Raw genomic sequence first — 17,555 nt, forward strand, 5'->3', positions numbered from 1 at the left:
ATCTAAATGCCATCTATAAAACATTTTGTAAAAATTCTCTCTTAGATTTTGAGCTTGTGTAAATTTTACGTTCCTCACCCAAATCTTTTCCCACGTGTCCATTGTGATGACTTCCTGGATGTTTGTTATTTTAAATTCACTGACTCTCCCTGTATTTTAAAGAACCATTTGTGCCTCAGAGTGTGGGTGAAAGTGTGGCTATTTCCCAGGGCTGTGAGACTGTGAGTGACCATAAGCTTTAAATACAACATTCTTCAGAAGTGTAACATTGCCTAAAGCAGGTTGAGGCGGCTTCCTGATCAAGGGAAATGTGAGCGCCCCCTCCTGCCCCCGCATGGGAAATGCTCCGTCTCTCCTTGTTCCAGGAGCGCTTTCCATTCACAGAAAATCCACCAGAGGGCGGCCTCTGCAAAGAGAAAGGGACTCCACGCACTTCAGCGTTGGGCCGCTGTGGCCGGTTGGGAAGGAAGTGACATCAGTAAGCCTTGCCTTTCTAGGATGCTGGACTCGCCCGCTTTAACCCTTTGAACTTCGCAGGCGGTTAAAAAGGCTGCAAGGAAGTCTTGAAGGAAAGAGGCACAGGTGACAAAGGGGGTTGTTTGTCTGTGTTTGTGTGTATGTTTCTCTCTGTGTGTGCTAGTCTAGACCACGTACGTTGCCCTCAGGAAGAAATCCAGATGCCAGAAAGGAAAGGGGGGGGGCCCTACACGCCCTATTTCCTGGGTAGTGGGAGAGCTTGCATGGCAAATCTCAAGGAGGAAATAAGAAAAGGTTTGAAAATGCAAAAGATTATGCCTACGTTCTCACTCTGTGCTGGATGACAGTAAACTAGGTTCGACTCCTCTGCAGCTCAATTTGTTTTAGGACGGTAAACAGATCATTATGTTAAGCTTTGTGCATTTAAGCCTTTGTGTTTCATGTGGACTGAGCCCCTGGATCTGATTGACCTTTTTGTGCTTAGGACCCATTGTGTGAACCTGCCTTCCTGTGTGAAGGAACAGAAATGGAACATCCTAAGCCAGGGTCAATTGAATGGCATTCGGTTTTTTGTGAACTGAATTTTCATGCTTTGTTAACCTGTTCTGAGTTTTTGTATGCTGCCTGAACCCTGCTTATAGGTAAATGTAGATCTATATTTTTAAAAAGCAAGTCTTTCCTTGTGAGTAAAAAAAATAGAAATAATCCAAAATGCCAAATACACTGAATCTTCTTATTGAAGTTATCAGTTTACCAGGCCAGAAAAATACTTTCTTCTATGGGGATGAGTATCGATGAACAATCCAATCCACTACTTTCTATTTGTTGGAATTTGTTTTCTATCAGAGAGTTGCAAAAGGAGGTCATTCCTTCATCTTCTTTAGAGACAAAGTTATCTCTTTGGCAAAGAGGGTTAATGGCTTGTTTTGATTCCCATGGCTAGATGAACATTGCTATGAATGAAAAAGAATTTGGTTTCCTTGAACTCATTTGGATTTGTGTTACAGGACGGAGAAAGAATGGCGAGCCTTCCTTTAGCAAGTGGGGGAACTGGAAAAGGCCCTTCCAGTGTTCAGTCTGGAATCGGTGAGGAGATCTGGGCAAGAACTGGCCAGAAGATCCTGGATGATGGAACCATCCTTTCACCACTTCAGTCCTGGAATTTTAGGAGCATCCGGTATCAGGAGGATGAGGGTCTCCGAGGACTTTGCAGCCGACTGCACTACTTTTGTAGCCAATGGTTGAGACCAGAAAAGCACACAAAAGCGCAGATGCTGGACTTAGTTGTTCTGGAGCAGTTCCTGGCCATTCTGCCCCTGCAGATGGAGAGCTGGGTGCGGGAGTGTGGAGCAGAGAGCAGCTCCCAGGCGGTGGCCCTGGTGGAAGGCTTCCTCCTGAGCCAGGCAGAGGAGAACAAGGAGCAGGCTGAGTTGCAGGTGAGAGGACTTCCTCTTGGGAGCCCAGAAGGACTTGGATATAATAATATGTTCAAATTTTTGTTTCCTTTTAAAATATTATTAAGCTTATCAAAATATAAAAAACAAAGAATTGAAAATAGTAGGAACTGGTGGGAATTGAAGAGAAAGACGTATAGGGTAAAGGGGAAAAGGAAAATGATTGACTTTGACTCTTTAAGGTAAAGGTAAAGGTTCCCTCGCAGTCAAATAAAATGGTAACATTACAGCCTCTGACTTCTACTTTTACATCCTTAATATGTACTAGAACTAGCCATTCTATAACAAGAAACTCTAAATTTCATTATTTTTTTATCCCAAGAAAAAGATCCAGAAGTGATTTCCAAGTAGAAACAAGGTTGGATGTGTTCTTTTCTTTAACTAAAGCAGTTAATTTTTCCGTCTCTGCTAGGTCCGTCAGTTTTTCCAGCAACTTCTCCATTATGGCAATTAATGTATCCTTCCGTTTTTGTGCAAAAAGCATTCTTAATGCTCTCAACATATAAAACAGCAAAGTTTGAGATTGTTTTTCAATCTCTTTGTCTATTAAAGTCCCTGGTTTTGTTTTTATACCCACTTTGAGAATCTTCTGCAGTAAAATATAAATCTTACACCAGTATTTCTTCGGTTTGTCCACCGAAATGGGTTTCTTATTTACATTTATATTTTGAACATGTATTTGAATTTCCTTTATACATCTTTGGCCGGTTATCATGCATTAAATAGAATTGATACATCATTTTATAAAACATGTGTTCCAAATTATAATTTAATAGAAATTTTAAAGTTTTCACCCAAATATCTTCCTGTTGTTCAGGCATTATATTATACACAAAATTCTTTGCCATTGGATCAATGTATTCAAATTCTTAATACCTCCTTACCAGAGTTCTCTGGCATTCATACTATGTGGAGATGCTTCACTAATCTTTCTATAGTTGCTTATCCTTTCTAGAAGAAAGATTTTGCAGAGCCATTTATTTCTTACTTCTCAGCCTAATTGATCGATACTGAGTGCTTTGCAGTAAAAAACCACTTCATGATGTTTGATGACCATTAATGCTTTTCTCCTTCATACTATGTCAAGTCCTTTACAATGGACATCAGAGATCCTGAAAGAATGAGGCATCCTTCAAATCTCCCTCAAGAACTGTTTTTCAGGAGGATCTCTCAGGAAGATCCAAATCAGGACACCTCAAGAGGTAACAATAAGGTCCTTCCACTCCTCTGATAAATCCTAACTTTCTTACCTTCTGTGTTTTCCCTTCTATAGCATTTCATTAATTATGCTTCTTGAAATTCTATCTACCTCACAGGGAAGAATAGAAGGAAGTTGACATTTTGTTTTGGGGGAACGGAAACCATGATTGAACCTCCAGCTCAGGTAAGAGAAGAACATTCATTTACTAGATTTGTATTTTCCTTTTCCCTCGGGAAATCAGCTGATGTACATAGTAGAGGTAGTCCTTGATTTATGACCACAATTGAAACCCAAATTTTTGTTGCTAAACAACACATTTGTTAATTGACCTTTGCTCCATTTTACGACCTTTCTTGCCACATGTGTTAAGTCAATGACTGCAGTTGTTAAGTTTGTAATATGGTTGTTAAGTGAATCTGGCTCCCCTATTGACTTTGCTCTGAGAACGTCACAAAAGGTGATCACATGACCCAAGGACCCTGGAACCGTCATAAATATGAGTCAGTTGCCAAGCATCCGAATTTTGGTCATGTGGCCACGGGGATGCTGCAGCAGTCGTGGGTGTGAAAACTGGGTATAAGCCATTTTTCATGGTGCTGTTGTAACTTTGAACACTCACTAAAAACTGTTGTAAGTAGAGGACTATCTCTACTGTCTTCTTCCATTGTCCCCTCAGCTTTTGATTGGGGATTTTTTTAGGATTTTCTTTTAAGACTACTACTTTAAAAACAAAACTCTTTCCCGTAATTATTCTCCCAACCTTTCAGTAAATAATGTTTTACAGATATTTTCATGGCACCCATTCTTTCTGTAATTCTTTGAGTTGCATTTGTGCAAGGATCCTCAAAAGTATTTAATATTCACACCGGGATATTAACATTTTTAAAAGTTTTATTTACCATCATTGATAAGAAAATACGTGATTAAGAAGAAAGATTTTATAAATCCCAGGACATTCCTCCAAATAAAAATTGTTCTGAAAGCGCACATAATCAAGGCCCTGTTGGCTTGCAAAATACCTTTTAATCCCCTGAGTCCTGCCTGGATTTGCAGGCCAAACTATCCAGCTTTGCAAAGGCTAAGAAATGCCTTCCTCAAAAAATGTTCTCCATTTTCTTATTTACTGTCGAGTCAATGGCTCAGACTACTACCAGTTTCCTTGCAATCGGAGGAGGGGCAGAGTCTCTGGATATTGATGGCACAAAACACAGATCCATGGCTGATCTCTCCCAGCTCTTTCATGAAGGCGTTGAGGATGAACAGGATTGCTCCTTCTTAGCCACTTCATAAAATTCTACAAAGAATCCCTTCCTCTACAGAGACATTTATGCCTTTAAACCCAGGTTAAACAAGTTAGTGTCACTGATTGGTGGGTTTTCCAAGGGCCACCTGCTAATTGATTGTCTCCTGACACTGAGTCCCTTTTGATTGAGGATGGATGAATTGATCCTGGCTGGCTGGCTGGATATTTGGTAAATCCAGAAGGATCTTGAGGTTGATCCAGAAGGAAATTGGGGTTACTTAACTGAATTGCACTGAAAGTCCTACAAAATCATTCAAGTTGATGAAACCTGTCTAAAACATTTCTTCAATCAAAAGTTTTTTTCTTCTGTCCACTTTCTCACCTAAACTATGGAATCCTACTAAACATAACCATTTACCTTAGTTCATAGCTTTGCTTTGGGAATTTCTAATCAATAGGATAGATCCTATAGTCCCTCCTCAATCTGTTCTGACCTGTTGCCTTTCAGGAGGGTCTTCTGCCCTTTGAGGAGGTGGCTGTGTATTTCTCAGAGGAGGAGTGGTCTCTACTGGATCCTCACCAGAAAACGCTGCATTGGGAAGTCATGCTGGACAATTATAAGAACGTGGCCTCTCTTGGTAAGGGTTTCCTATTCTGCAGTCAGGCAGTTCAGGAAGACATTTTGTAGTCAGATGCCACGGATTGCTTCTTATGAAATCATCTCCAAATAGATATCCTCTCTTCAGAGGGAGAAGGAAAAGTCATGCTGTTCCACTGCTCCTATTAAGGAAATAGGTCAATGGCAATCTGTATTTGTTTTTTGTATTTCTATTTAAACATATTAGTAACAAAGTAATTCCTTGGTTTGCAGTAATACCAAACTTCATCAAACAGTTTTCAAATATTTTGGCCCAGGTGCTTCCGTATCAATCCTATCAAGAATTGCCACTCATGTTTTTTGACTTAATGCCTTTATTCTGGAACCGGGAACCGAGATGCATTATAGTTCTGATCCAGACAGCATAAACTCCATGAAAATGGTTTTAAACAAATATTTATTGTCCAGAAATTCTAAGCAGGGACTTACTTTGCAGTAGATACATCCAGTCATAGTCATATCTGTCCATTCTTGTAGGTAAAAAAGGAATAATTCCCCATCTCAGCTAGGCATGGTTACGGATGTCAATAGATGCTTGCATGATGCTTGATTAGACACTGTGGCACATATCCAGGACATCCTGTAATAATCTTCAAAGCTCCTCCCACTGAGTAGATAAGATATAGGACTGACTAACAACTAGACTACATTTCCCAGAGGCCATCTCTTAAGGAGGCAGCGTTTAACCCTTTAAATGCTAAATGCTCTAACACAGTTCTTAATTCCTAATCTAGCTATATAATGGACCAGAGTTACATACTGGTCCAGCACAGCCTTTTACAAGTTTTTATGCTTTTTGAATTGCGATATTATCATTTCTATACCAAACCATAATAATTATACAAATATACAATATATTGGAATCTGGCAAAATACCTGAAGGCAATTACAGGTAGTCCTCAAGTTACGAATATAATGGAGCCTGCCCATTTCATTCGTAACTCAAAAATTCATGGGAATAAATCTTGTACCTCAAAGAAGATCACCTCCTGCTTTCATCCATATATTTGCTAATTGAATGCATGGGGAAATAGGCGGTTCATTATTTGCACATGAGGTATCTCGGTGGGGAAGGCCATGGAAGGCCTAGTGATGGAACAGGCCCCCAAGGCCTCCACGATTCACAAAGATATCTCATGCTTCCCCCTCCATTTCTGCCGTGGCATATTGACTTACCTTGAAAAGACCCATCTCTTCTGTGCCGGCCTGCTTTTGAGGCATAGGAGGGTCAATGGAAGCTCCTCTGTGCTGTAATATCTTGTGAGTTCAGGTACCCATCCTCTTTTGCAGAGAATGAGTGCCTGAACTCTCACGACGCTTGTGGTGCCTATCTCCTGCTCACCCCCACCCCGAACTCGAGCCACATGGCCACCGCCCTTGGCTTCTGTTCTGCCGAATTGGGCCTCCGGAGGCAATTGGAAGCCTCCCCCAGCTTCCGTTCAATTCTCTGTTGCAGAAAAAGAGGTCTAAACTACTGTGAGATCATTCGAAATCAGTAGTGTGAGATCTCACATCACTGATCTCACATGATCTTGCGTTACTTTAGGCTTCCATTTTCTATGAAAGCACCAAAGGCCTAGAACAGCCAAGAAAGCAAAGGTGCATACCCACAGTTCTAGGGAGACTGGGGTGCGGGGGGAGGAAATAGCTAGGGTGAATGTTGCAGTGCTACTGTGGTTATTCCTAATGGTGAATGACTGCCGTAGTGTGGAAACATTCGTAATTTCACGAGTTTTTCGTAAACACTACTGGGAGATTATCGTGTAAATTCGAACATTCGCTAAGGGAAGGTTCATAACTCAGGGATTTTCTGATTTCTGACAGAGTGATCTTTTCCCCTATTTGATTTCTGACAGAGTGTTCATTTCCCCTAACATTTCTATCACTTTCATTTCTCTTTTCCTTTGAAGGTGATAATGAGAATGACAATAAAGTCGCTAGAGAATTAATGAAAGTGTTCAAACAAAGAGACGTAATGGAGAAGCCTGCAATTCGGACGGGATTCCAAAGGCAGGAAAGAAACACTTCAAATAATTGGAATAAAGAAAGCTCATCTTCCATTGATGCACAGATGCAGGACTTTATTGATCAACAAGGAAAAATAAAGAAAAAATACATTGGGAAAGGTTTAAGACTATTCAAAGATACAATAGATGTAAACGAGCACTATCTATCCCAAGTCAAAGGACAAGATTATATATCCAAAGACAAAGGAAAAAATTACAATTGGACTTTCACACTTTCTCAAGAAATTGGGTCTCTTATGTCACAGAAAAGTTTTCACATGGGAGAGAAGCCAAATAAATGCACTGAGGATGGAAATAAGACTGTTTATAAAAGAATAAGCACAAGGGAAAAGCTATATAAATGCAGGAAGTGTGGAAAGGGCTTCAGCAAACCAAGTCATCTTACATCCCATCAAAGGATCCACATAGGAGAGAAGCCATATAAATGCATGGAGTGTGGAAAGGATTTCAGAACAAGAGGTGAACTTACATCCCATCAAATGATACACACAGGGGAGAAGCCCTATAAATGCACGGAGTGTGGAAAGGGCTTCAGAACAAACAGTCAACTTACAATCCATCAAAGGTTCCACACAGGAGAGAAGCCCTATAAATGCACAGAGTGTGGAAAGGTCTTCACAACAAACAGTCAACTTACAATCCATCAAAGGTTCCACACAGGAGAGAAGCCATATAAATGCATGGAGTGTGGAAAGGATTTCAGAACAAGAGGTGAACGTACATGCCATCAAAGGATACACACAGGGGAGATGCCTTATAAATGCATGGAGTGTGGGAAGGATTTCAGAACAAACACTAATCTTACATCCCATCAAAGGATCCACACAGGAGAGAAGACATATAAATGCATGGAGTGTGGAAAGGGCTTCAAGACAAGCAGGGAACGTACATGCCATCAAAGTATCCACACAGGGGAAAAGCCATATAGATGCACGGAGTGTGGAAAGGCCTTCAGAACAAACGGTCATCTTACATCCCATCAAAGGATCCACATAGGAGAGAAGCCCTATAAATGCATGGAGTGTGGAAAGGACTTCAGGACAAGCAGTGAACTTACATCCCATCAAAGGATACACACAGGGGAGAGGCCATATAAATGCATGGAGTGTGGGAAGGATTTCAGAACAAGCTGTGAACGTACATCCCATCAAAGGATCCACACAGGGGAAAAGCCATATAAATGCACGGAGTGTGGAAAGGGCTTCAGAACAAACACTCATCTTACACTCCATCAAAGGATCCACACAGGAGAGAAGCCCTATAAATGCATGGAGTGTGGAAAGGACTTCAGGACAAGCAGTGAACTTACATCCCATCAAAGAATACACACAGGGGAGATGCCATATAAATGCATGGAGTGTGGAAAGGGCTTCAGAACAAGCAGTGAACTTACATCCCATCAAAGAATACATACAGGGGAGAGGCCATATAAATGTATGGAGTGTGGGAAGGATTTCAGAACAAGCTGTGAACGTACATACCATCAAAGGATCCACACAGGGGAAAAGCCATATAAATGCACGGAGTGTGGAAAGGGCTTTAGAACAAAGAGTCAACTTACAATCCATCAAAGGAACCACACAGGAGGGAAGCCCTATAAATTGATGGAGTGTGGAAAGGGCTTCAGGAGAAGCGGTGACCATACTTGCCATCAAAAGATACACACAGGGGAGAAGCCCTATAAATGCATGGAGTGTGGAAAGGGCTTCATCAGCCATTATCATCTTACAATCCATCAAAGGATACACACAGTGGAGAGGCCATAGAAATGCATTGAGTGTAGAAAGGTCTTCAGGAGAAGCAGTGACCATACACACAGGGGAGGAGCCCTATAAATGCATGGAGTGTGGGATGGGCTTCACCCGAAATACTCATCTTATTTCCCATAAAAGAATCCACACGGGAGAGAGGCCATATAAATGCATGGAGCGTGGAAAGGGCTTCGCCGAACATAGGTGAAGGTGTCCACACAAGAGAAAAGCCATATAAATGCATGGAATGTGGAAAGGCCTTCAGTCAACGCAATGAACTTGCATCCCATCAAAGGATACACACAGGAGAAGCCCTATAAAGTGTGGAAAGGGCTTCGGCCGACACCATACTGTTACTTCCCATAACATGATGCGTAGATGTGAGAAATCAATCCCCAAAACAAAGATACATTTGGGTGAGAATTTATGCTAATTATAGACTTAGTGAGCTTAGTCTGTGGATTTCCAATGTACACAGACTGAATTCTGGAAAGAGGGTTGGTTTTTTTTGTCTGTTTCATCCTTCTAACTTAGAGGCCTAGAGAGATGAATTTAGTAACGAAAATAAAAACAATGGGCATGTGCCATTATAATTATTATCTATAGGTTTTTGAATTTGTTTGTATAGGTTCATTTTATTTTATTTTTTTAGTAATGCGCTTCCTGCTCCCCAACTGTCATGTTTCTCCCACTTGGTCATAGCTCTCAAAAGAATGTGAAGACATTGAAAAGGTGCTGCTTTCCCAAGCACAAATGAAAAAATAAAAGAAAAATCAAATGTATACCCTTGGTGTAGAACTGGGGCATCCCAAATGTAATCAAATTTGCATTCTCAGTGTACAACTGAGACATGAGTCAACCAGTATCTATGGAGAAATAGGGAACATTATTCATTCCAAGGCCTGAAGATGTATGAGGGAATTGTCACATGCCCATCAATGTTTAGCGTCTGGGAAGAGCTGAAACAATGAAGAAGGCAAGGGAAAAAGTGGATAAGAAAAACAAGATAACATGATAGTCAATGGAAGGACTAATTTAATTAAACAACAAAAGAAATTGAATAGTTGGCAACTAAATGATTTCCCTTATTTCAAATAATATGATTTATTAAAGGGGATACTGTATTGTTATAGATCAGACATGTCAAACACAAGGCCCGGGGGCCAGATCCGGCCCGCGAAGTGGTTTCATGTGGCCCGCGAAGCCATCCTGGAAACAGTGAGGGAATGGCCCCCGCTGCCTTGGCTCCGGCCCAGGCCAGCCAGGAGCCAATGTACAATTTTGTGGTGGCCATCTATGTTGAAATACATTCAGTCTTAGCTCCACAAGGCCATCTGGAAACAGTGAGGGACCGTCCCCTGCCGCATCGGCCCCGCCCCCTGGGTGCATGCTAGGGAGATATCACCCTTTGTGAGGAATGAAGAAATGAACCATCGCCTGGAAGTGGCCAGCACATGGCCCTGGCTACTTCAGGCAGGCTAGGGGCTGGGCAGCGTTGTGCTTCTCTTCAGATTTGTGCCACCCGGCTCAGCCTCTTAGCGCTGTGAGGAGAGGGCCATGTGCTGGCCACTTCCAGATGATGGTGCATTGCTTCATTCCTCATGAAGGATGACACTTTCCCAGCTGCATTTCTTGCCTGTTTTTCTCCCTCATCTCAAATATTTTCCCATCACTCTCTTCTTAGGAAGGAAGGAAAGAAGGAAGGAAGGAAGGAAGGAGGAAGGAAGTAGAGAAGGAGGGTCTGAGGGAAGTCCTGCCTTAGTCCTTCCCTGCTGCCATTTCACCATCCCCTTGCCACCGCCTCCTGGCCTAACCTGGGGGGGTCTCCCATCCTATTGCTAAGGAGGTTTTGGATACAAAGCCAGGTCTCCTCACATGGAGAGGAAGTGGGCCTCCCTCTTGATGTTGTCCTCATACCCATCATGAGCAACCTGGCTAAGGAGAGCAAGCACAGCAGCAGGGCGCCCCCTTGGGGAAGTGGGGCTGGGCTTAGTGCTGCGGGTACTTGAGGGCTGGGCTGGGCATTTGACCTCCGCACCACCATCCAGCCTTCCCCCCCCCGCATGGCCTGAGAGGAACAGTGAAGCTCTTCCAGTGGACCATGCCTTGGCACTTGCCCCAGTCCCATCTCCTGCCAGAGACCCTCAGATTTGTCCCACTCCTGCCCAGGCTCCCGTAGGCACCATTGACGCAAACAATGTAAGGCTGGCCATGCCCACCCAGTAGGTCACACACACTCCAGCCACGCCCACCCAGTAGGCCACGCCCACCCTGGCCACACCCACCCGGCCCCTCAAGGGTAACTGCAATGCTGATGCGGCCCTCAATGTATTCGAGTTTGACACCCCTGTTATAGATGATTTAATGTGGTGGGAAATAGATAGCTTTCAGGAAATTGAACAAGACTATATTCAAATAGATAAGATGTGATTCTGTTATGAATTGAGATGAGGGAAACTATTACCTAAAGCCTGGGAATTACAAATATCAAATGTTAAGTTTGAATATTGATGGGAAACTAAAAATTGGGAAAAATCAATAACAGGACATTGATAGTCTATAAAGATTGAATGTAAAAGTAATTAAGATATGTATAAGCTAAAAATTTATTGATAAATGTAATAATGATGTTTTCACTTAGTTGATATAATAAGAACTGTAGTAGCTTAAATACGAGATAGTAGATATTAAGGGAAAAAGAGGAAATATTTAATGTTATAACTTGAAGTTTGTACTAAAGATTTTTGTATGTTATTGAACTATTGATTAACACAGCCACCACGTTGCTTTTTAAATACTTAAATGTAAAATTAGAAAATTAATAAAATACTATTTAAAAAAGAAAGAAAAAAAGTTTTGTGAAAACAAGGGGTGTCTGGCTTTCCTTTTACACACTGCTGCCTGCATGCTGAGGAAATACACCCAGCTTCTTCGGAAACCTGGACAGATGCCCTGGACGCAAGCTGGCTTGGAGAGATATTTGGTGATTGGCGAAGGGAAATTTTTCTGGTTGTGTTAGCTTTTTGAGGTCTTCTGGTTTTGCCATGTTTGATTCCTGTTATCCAAAGAACAGTTGCTTCTACCATCTCAGGGATGATGGTCATAGCATCCTCTGATAAACCCCATAAGCCAGCCAAGTTCCTGACTATCACCGCAACAACAAAGGAATATATATCATTGGTCGCCAAGTAACAGAATGCATTCTGTTACAAAATTAAAAAGGGAGGAATGAAGGGTCCTGTAACTGGAACAAAAAGAAATTGTTTAGCTAACTACTTCTGTCTCGCTTCTATAATCAGCATTTGTGTCAGGGACAAATTTCACACAAGTGTGGGAAACATGTACATGGATGGGATGTACAGAAGGAGGGAATAAGGGAGTGTACAAGAATGATTGATGTCTTCCTTATGAAAGGAATAGATTATTATTCAGAAATTTCTAATGAGTCTAAAGATCGATAGAAGAAGCCAGCTGAAAGTCATAAATTCTGACAAGTAGTTGTAGCTAACCTAAACCACAAGCAGAGGAAATACAGAAATAACTATAGGAGCCGAGCTTTGTTAATGGAAAATTAGATGGTGATAGATATGATGTGTACAAAGGAGCTTCCTGGAACATGAGAGGGACAGTGGTTTTAGGCGGTTTGGATAATTTATTGGATGATTAGGGAAGGGGCGTTGAGTGTGATAGGGGAGGGGGGAATCTGCGTCGGGAGCAGGATATAAAAATGTGTCAAACAGCTGTTTAAGGTGTGACTGAACTCCTGTGTGTGTGTTTCAGTTCACCAAGCCTTTGCAGATGCTTCTTTTTAAATAAAACTTTGTTGCTGGAATTCCAAGTGACTTTGTTTGTTTTGGGATCTTGAGCCACGTTCCAAACACTTATCATGTAATGGCTCTGTTGTCTGATTTTCATTGGCTAGCAAAGTTTATAAAGCAATGTTTTATAAGGTGCGGCACTTCTGGATGTAACTCTTCCAGGGTTCCAGATTGTTTGCAACCCAGCTGTTTTATTTGATCAATTAAAGCACTGTTTCCTCAAGAAGCCTCAGCTTGAGTTGCCTGAATAAAGTTTTAATGGTATCTCAAATTTAAGTAAGGGCCAGTGAACTTACAATAGTTAAAGATGCAGAGGCTCATTATTAACAATCAACCAATAATAATTATCAATAATCTAAAGGGCCAAGAGGCAGCCAGAACAGAAAAGAAAAGTAGTTTGTGCTGGGGCTGAGAAAGTAATATAAGGGCCCTCCTCTTGAAACTTGGAGTACATCAACCTATGCAACTATTGCTGATATGCGGTCTGAGGTCGCCTCCTGTGATGGTTCTGCCCACTGGAGACAAAGGTCCTAACATGCTTAAATCTAGAAAATCCAAGAAGGGTCTCGAATTCTGAAGCAATGGTCAGTCTGCAGAAAGTAAAGGGAATAAGCAATCAAATGGAAAAAAGAATAATGTCTAGTATGGATGAATGAAGGAGGTGAAAGAGAATGCAAGTGAGAAAGTGAATAAGAGAAACGTATTCTGACTAACTGTTGTTTAATGATGAATCCCCTTGCTGAGACCCCTGTGCCTGGCCTGTATAAGTGGATACTATCACTGCTAACAGCCTTTGCCAGATAGCAGAACTCATGAAATTACCTTTTTGTCATCCACAAGGACCTTTATTTGCATGCAGAGAAGATTACAGCAGACAAGATGTAGTAGATGATGAAATGGACGGTATTTCAAGGTCAAAGACAGTAATGGTCCTACCATGAGAGGAGACTGCATGTGAATGGTGCCCCGGAAGTGATAGAACATTCAGGGTTAAGAAGAAACAGGAAGTACGTCACAAATGGGAGGAGTTGGCTGAACAAATTAACATAAATGTTGTAGTTCCCAAACAACCACATGGTGGCAGCACAATATGCACTGCATAATACTTTATGGCTGATATAACAGCACACTCCCCATCTGGTATTGTAAAATACCACTATATAATCCTATAATGATAGTTATTCAAATGCAAAAAATATTGGTGATTTGCTTGTTGTCTTCAAGACCTGAAAGACATAAAAGAGGAACATGCATATATTGCAACAATAACAACTGCAATTTCAGGCCTCAAATAGTCTAGATTAAAGTTTAAATCACTTTTCTTCTTGAACTCAGGATCCAACAAGGAAAGGCGACGGGTTCAGTCTCCAAGGGGCAAAAGCAAGACAAGTTCTGTGATGGGTCTGTTGAAAGTTTATGGTGCCTTGCCTTGCAACCTTTACCTCCTCCTTACGTATGTTCCCATCATCACTGGGAATGGCTTTCACAATGAGTCCCTTGGGCCATTCAATTCTTTCAGCTTATTGGTCCTTGAGCAGAACAAGGTCTCCAACTTGGAGATTGGGGTTCTGATGTTGCCATTTTCTGCGTCCTTGCAAAAGAGAAAGATACTCCATCTTCCATCGATTCCAGAGGCAGTTGTCTTTTGCAGAGAGAGGTTTTTGGCAGAAGTGCCAGCCTTGACCATTCAGTGTCATTAGATTTGGTGTGATAGCATTGTGCAATATGGACTAACCTTGCAATGATGCGTACAAGCTTTGTCCAGTTGGAGAACCATTCAAAGCATTGACAGTCGATGATGGTGCTCTGCTCAGATCTGGTGAGAAGGGTCTTGACGTCAGGACGAATCTCTGGATCGTCAGGATCTTGAAGATTGAAGACCTCAGCTGTGCTTTCTCCTGAGGCATGAAGAGGTAATGGTGCAACTCTTTTGTGGGATGCAGAACGAAGAGAGCATTATTGTGATCCTCTTGAGTACAAAGGACACTATATTCCATTTTGTGTCTGTTCCTTTGATCCCCCTGTTACCTTTATTCAGGGGTGTGGTTTTTACAGAATCGTTCTTCAAAATAGATGTTTGGAGAGGAATCTTATATTGTCAAAAGCACATGGATTGACAAGGCTTGTTGATCAGGGCGGACGTAACAGCCTCCTTCTTCCTCGCCTCTCATGGGAAATGTACCTTTTCTTCGCACTTTGCATGAGCACCTGCCTTGCACGCAGAGTCCACCAGGGGCTCCTCTGCAAAGAGAAGGCAACACAATGGGCCTCCATCATTGAGCCACTGGAGGGCGAACGCCACACATTGCTTTCCAGAAGGGAGATTGAAAGGCATTGACATCAACCGGTCTTGCCTCTTTAGGATGCTGTATTCGCTCTCTTGAGCATTTGAGCTGTGCAGAACTCTTGAAGGAAAGAGATCCAGAAAGGGCCAGGATAAGTGGCCAGATTCTTCCAGTGTGAAGGGAGGGCTCTTGAACTGAAGAAGTTAGAGATGCATCCCAAGTTCTCGTCTTAGCAATAGATAAGAAGGAACTAAGTCACTAAGGAAAGAAAGTATCCAGACAAAAGAAATTGGACAAGAGCTGATATGAAAGCTTTCTCCAAATCCCATCAACAGCTACCAGGCTTGAAAATCAACAAGAATAACTGTCATCTGATGAATCAGGAAAAAGCAAGGAATTTGTTGGAGGGAAAGGATCCTAAAGTACAAACACTTTTTCAATTGCTCTTCATCTAGAGTTGGCAGCTGGCAGCTTCTGTCCTTCTGGCAAGTGCCAGCCAGCCTAATCGAGAAGGACTTAGGTCAGTATGGATGAGCGTGTACATGTGAAAAAGAACAAATATATATGTTGTACCAGTAAACGTCTGTTATTTTAAATTCACTGACTCTCCCTGTATTTTAAAGAACGATTTGTCCCTCAGGGTGTGGGTGAAACTGGCTATTTCCCAGGACTGTGAGAGTGTGAGTGACCATAAGCTTTAAATACAACACTCTTCGGAAGTGTAACATTGCCTAAAGCACGTTGAGAAGGCTTCCTGATCAAGGGAAACGTGAGCGCCCCCTCCTGCCCCCGCATGGGAAATGCTCCGTCTCTCCTTGTTCCAGGAGCGCTTTCCATTCACAGAAAACCCACCAGAGGGCGGCCTCTGCAAAGAGAAAGGGACTCCACGCACTTCAGCGTTGGGCCGCTGTGGCCGGTTGGGAAGGAAGTGACATCAGTGAGTCTTGCCTTTCTAGGATGCTGGACTCTCCCTCTTTAACCCTTTGATCTTCGCAGGCGGTTAAAAAGGCTGCAAGAAAGTTTTGAAGGAAAGAGGCACAGGTGACAAAGGGGGTTATTTGTCTGTGTTTGTGTGTATGTTTCTCTCTGTGTGTGCTAGTCTAGACCACGTACGTTGCCCTCAGAAAGAAATCCAGATGCCAGAAAGGAAAGGGGGGGAGCCTGAATAGTCCTACACGCCCTATTTCCTGGGTAGTGGGAGAGCTTGCATGGCAAATCTCAAGAAGGAAATAAGAAAAGGTTTGAAAATGCAAAAGATTATGCCTACGTTCTCACTCTGCTGGATGACAGTAAACTAGGTTCGACTCCTCTGCAGCTCAATTTGTTTTAGGACGGTAAACAGATCATTATGTTAAGCTTTGTGCATTTAAGCCTTTGTGTTTCATGTGAATTGAGCCCCTGGATCTGATTGACCTTTTTGTGCTTAGGACACATTGTGTGAACCTGCCTTCCTGTGTGAAGGAAGAGAAATGGAACATCCTAATCCAGGGTCAATTGAATGGCATTACATTTTTTGTGAACTGAATGTTCATGCTTTGTTAACCTGTTCTGAGTTTTTGTATGCTGCGTGAACCCTGCTTATAGGTAAATGTAGATCTATATTTTTAAAAAGCAAGTAAAAACAATATAGAAATGATTCAAAATGCCAAATACACTGAATCGTCTTGACTGATGTCATCAGTTTACCAAGCCAGAAAAATACTTCCTTCTATGGGAATGAGTATAGATGAATGATCCAATCCACTACTTTCTAGTTGTTGGAATTTATTTTCTATCAGAGAGTTGCAAAAGGAGGTCATTTCTTCATCTTCTTGATAGACAAAGTTATCTCTTTGGCAAAGAGGGTTAATGGCTTGTTCTGATTCCCATGGCTAGATGAACATTGCTATGAATGAAAAAGAATTTGGTTTCCTTGAACTCATTTGGATTTGTGTTACAGGACGGAGAAAGAATGGCGAGCCTTCCTTTAGCAAGTGGGGGAACTGGAAAAGGCCCTTCCAGTATTCAGTCTGGAATCGGTGAGGAGATCTGGGCAAGAACTGGCCAGAAGATCCTGGACGATGGAACCATCCTTTCCCCACTTCAGTCCTGGAATTTTAGGAGCATCCGGTATCAGGAGGATGAGGGTCCCCGAGGACTTTGCAGCCGACTGCACTACTTTTGCAGCCAATGGTTGAGACCAGAAAAGCACACAAAAGCGCAGATGCTGGACCTGGTTGTTCTGGAGCAGTTCCTGGCCATTCTGCCCCTGCAGATGGAGAGCTGGGTGCGGGAGTGTGGAGCAGAGAGCAGCTCCCACGCGGTGGCCCTGGTGGAAGGCTTCCTCCTGAGCCAGGCGGAGGAGAAGAAGGAGGAGGCTGAGTTGCAGGTGAGAGGACTTCCTCTTGGGAGCCCAGAAGGACTTGAATATAGTAATATGTTCAAATTTTTGTTTCCTTTTAAAAATATGATTAAGCTTATCAAGATATAAAACGCAAAAAAAATGAAAATAGTAGGAACTGGGGGGAATTGAAGAGAAAGACGTATAAGGTAAAGGGGAAAAAAGGAAAATGATTGACTTCTGACTCTTTAAGGTAAAGGTAAAGGTTCCCCCACACATGCGTGCTAGTCGTTTCCAATTCTAGGGGCCGGTGCTCATCTC

General features: G+C 42.2%; 2 protein-coding genes across 4 annotated transcripts in view; both read left to right on the forward strand.

Annotated features, from left to right (window-relative positions):
* Window positions 1–549: 549 nt before the first annotated feature.
* On the forward strand, window positions 550–10,230 carry LOC308661140 (zinc finger protein 197-like). Of its 3 annotated transcripts, XM_081315930.1 has the most exons (6): window positions 550–582; window positions 1,485–1,913; window positions 3,019–3,133; window positions 3,248–3,315; window positions 4,884–5,013; window positions 6,944–10,230. In XM_081315930.1, exons 2-6 carry the CDS (start codon window positions 1,497–1,499, stop codon window positions 8,824–8,826), a joined length of 2,613 nt encoding a protein of 870 aa, XP_081172056.1. In that variant the 5' UTR covers window positions 550–582; window positions 1,485–1,496; the 3' UTR covers window positions 8,827–10,230. The 3 variants fall into 3 exon arrangements, with proteins under 3 accessions (XP_081172056.1, XP_081172055.1, XP_081172057.1); XM_081315929.1 differs by lacking the exon at window positions 550–582 and having other exon boundaries at window positions 1,433–1,913; XM_081315931.1 differs by lacking the exons at window positions 550–582; window positions 6,944–10,230 and having other exon boundaries at window positions 1,433–1,913; window positions 4,884–5,098.
* A 5,710-nt stretch (window positions 10,231–15,940) lies between these two features.
* Window positions 15,941–17,555, forward strand: part of LOC308662196 (zinc finger protein 197-like) — a 31,840-nt gene continuing 30,225 nt past the window's right edge. The window contains exons 1-2 of the mRNA XM_081317749.1: window positions 15,941–15,955; window positions 16,854–17,282. Of these exons, the coding sequence (XP_081173875.1) occupies window positions 16,866–17,282 (417 nt within the window). The 5' untranslated portion in view covers window positions 15,941–15,955; window positions 16,854–16,865. The remainder of the gene's footprint in view (window positions 15,956–16,853; window positions 17,283–17,555) is intronic.

The sequence above is a fragment of the Vipera berus genome (genome assembly GCF_964194415.1).
Source record: "Vipera berus genome assembly, chromosome: 2".
In the NCBI taxonomy this organism is placed as follows: Eukaryota; Metazoa; Chordata; class Lepidosauria; order Squamata; family Viperidae; genus Vipera; species Vipera berus.

Coding starts and splice junctions, on each gene's coding strand:
- LOC308661140 (XM_081315929.1), top strand. CDS start 1,437: ATGAAAAAGAATTTGGTTTCCTTGAACTCATTTGGATTTGTGTTACAG. Junction 1,914..3,018: donor AGGAGCAGGCTGAGTTGCAG/GTGAGAGGACTT, acceptor TACTATGTCAAG/TCCTTTACAATGGACATCAG. Junction 3,316..4,883: donor TGATTGAACCTCCAGCTCAG/GTAAGAGAAGAA, acceptor GTTGCCTTTCAG/GAGGGTCTTCTGCCCTTTGA.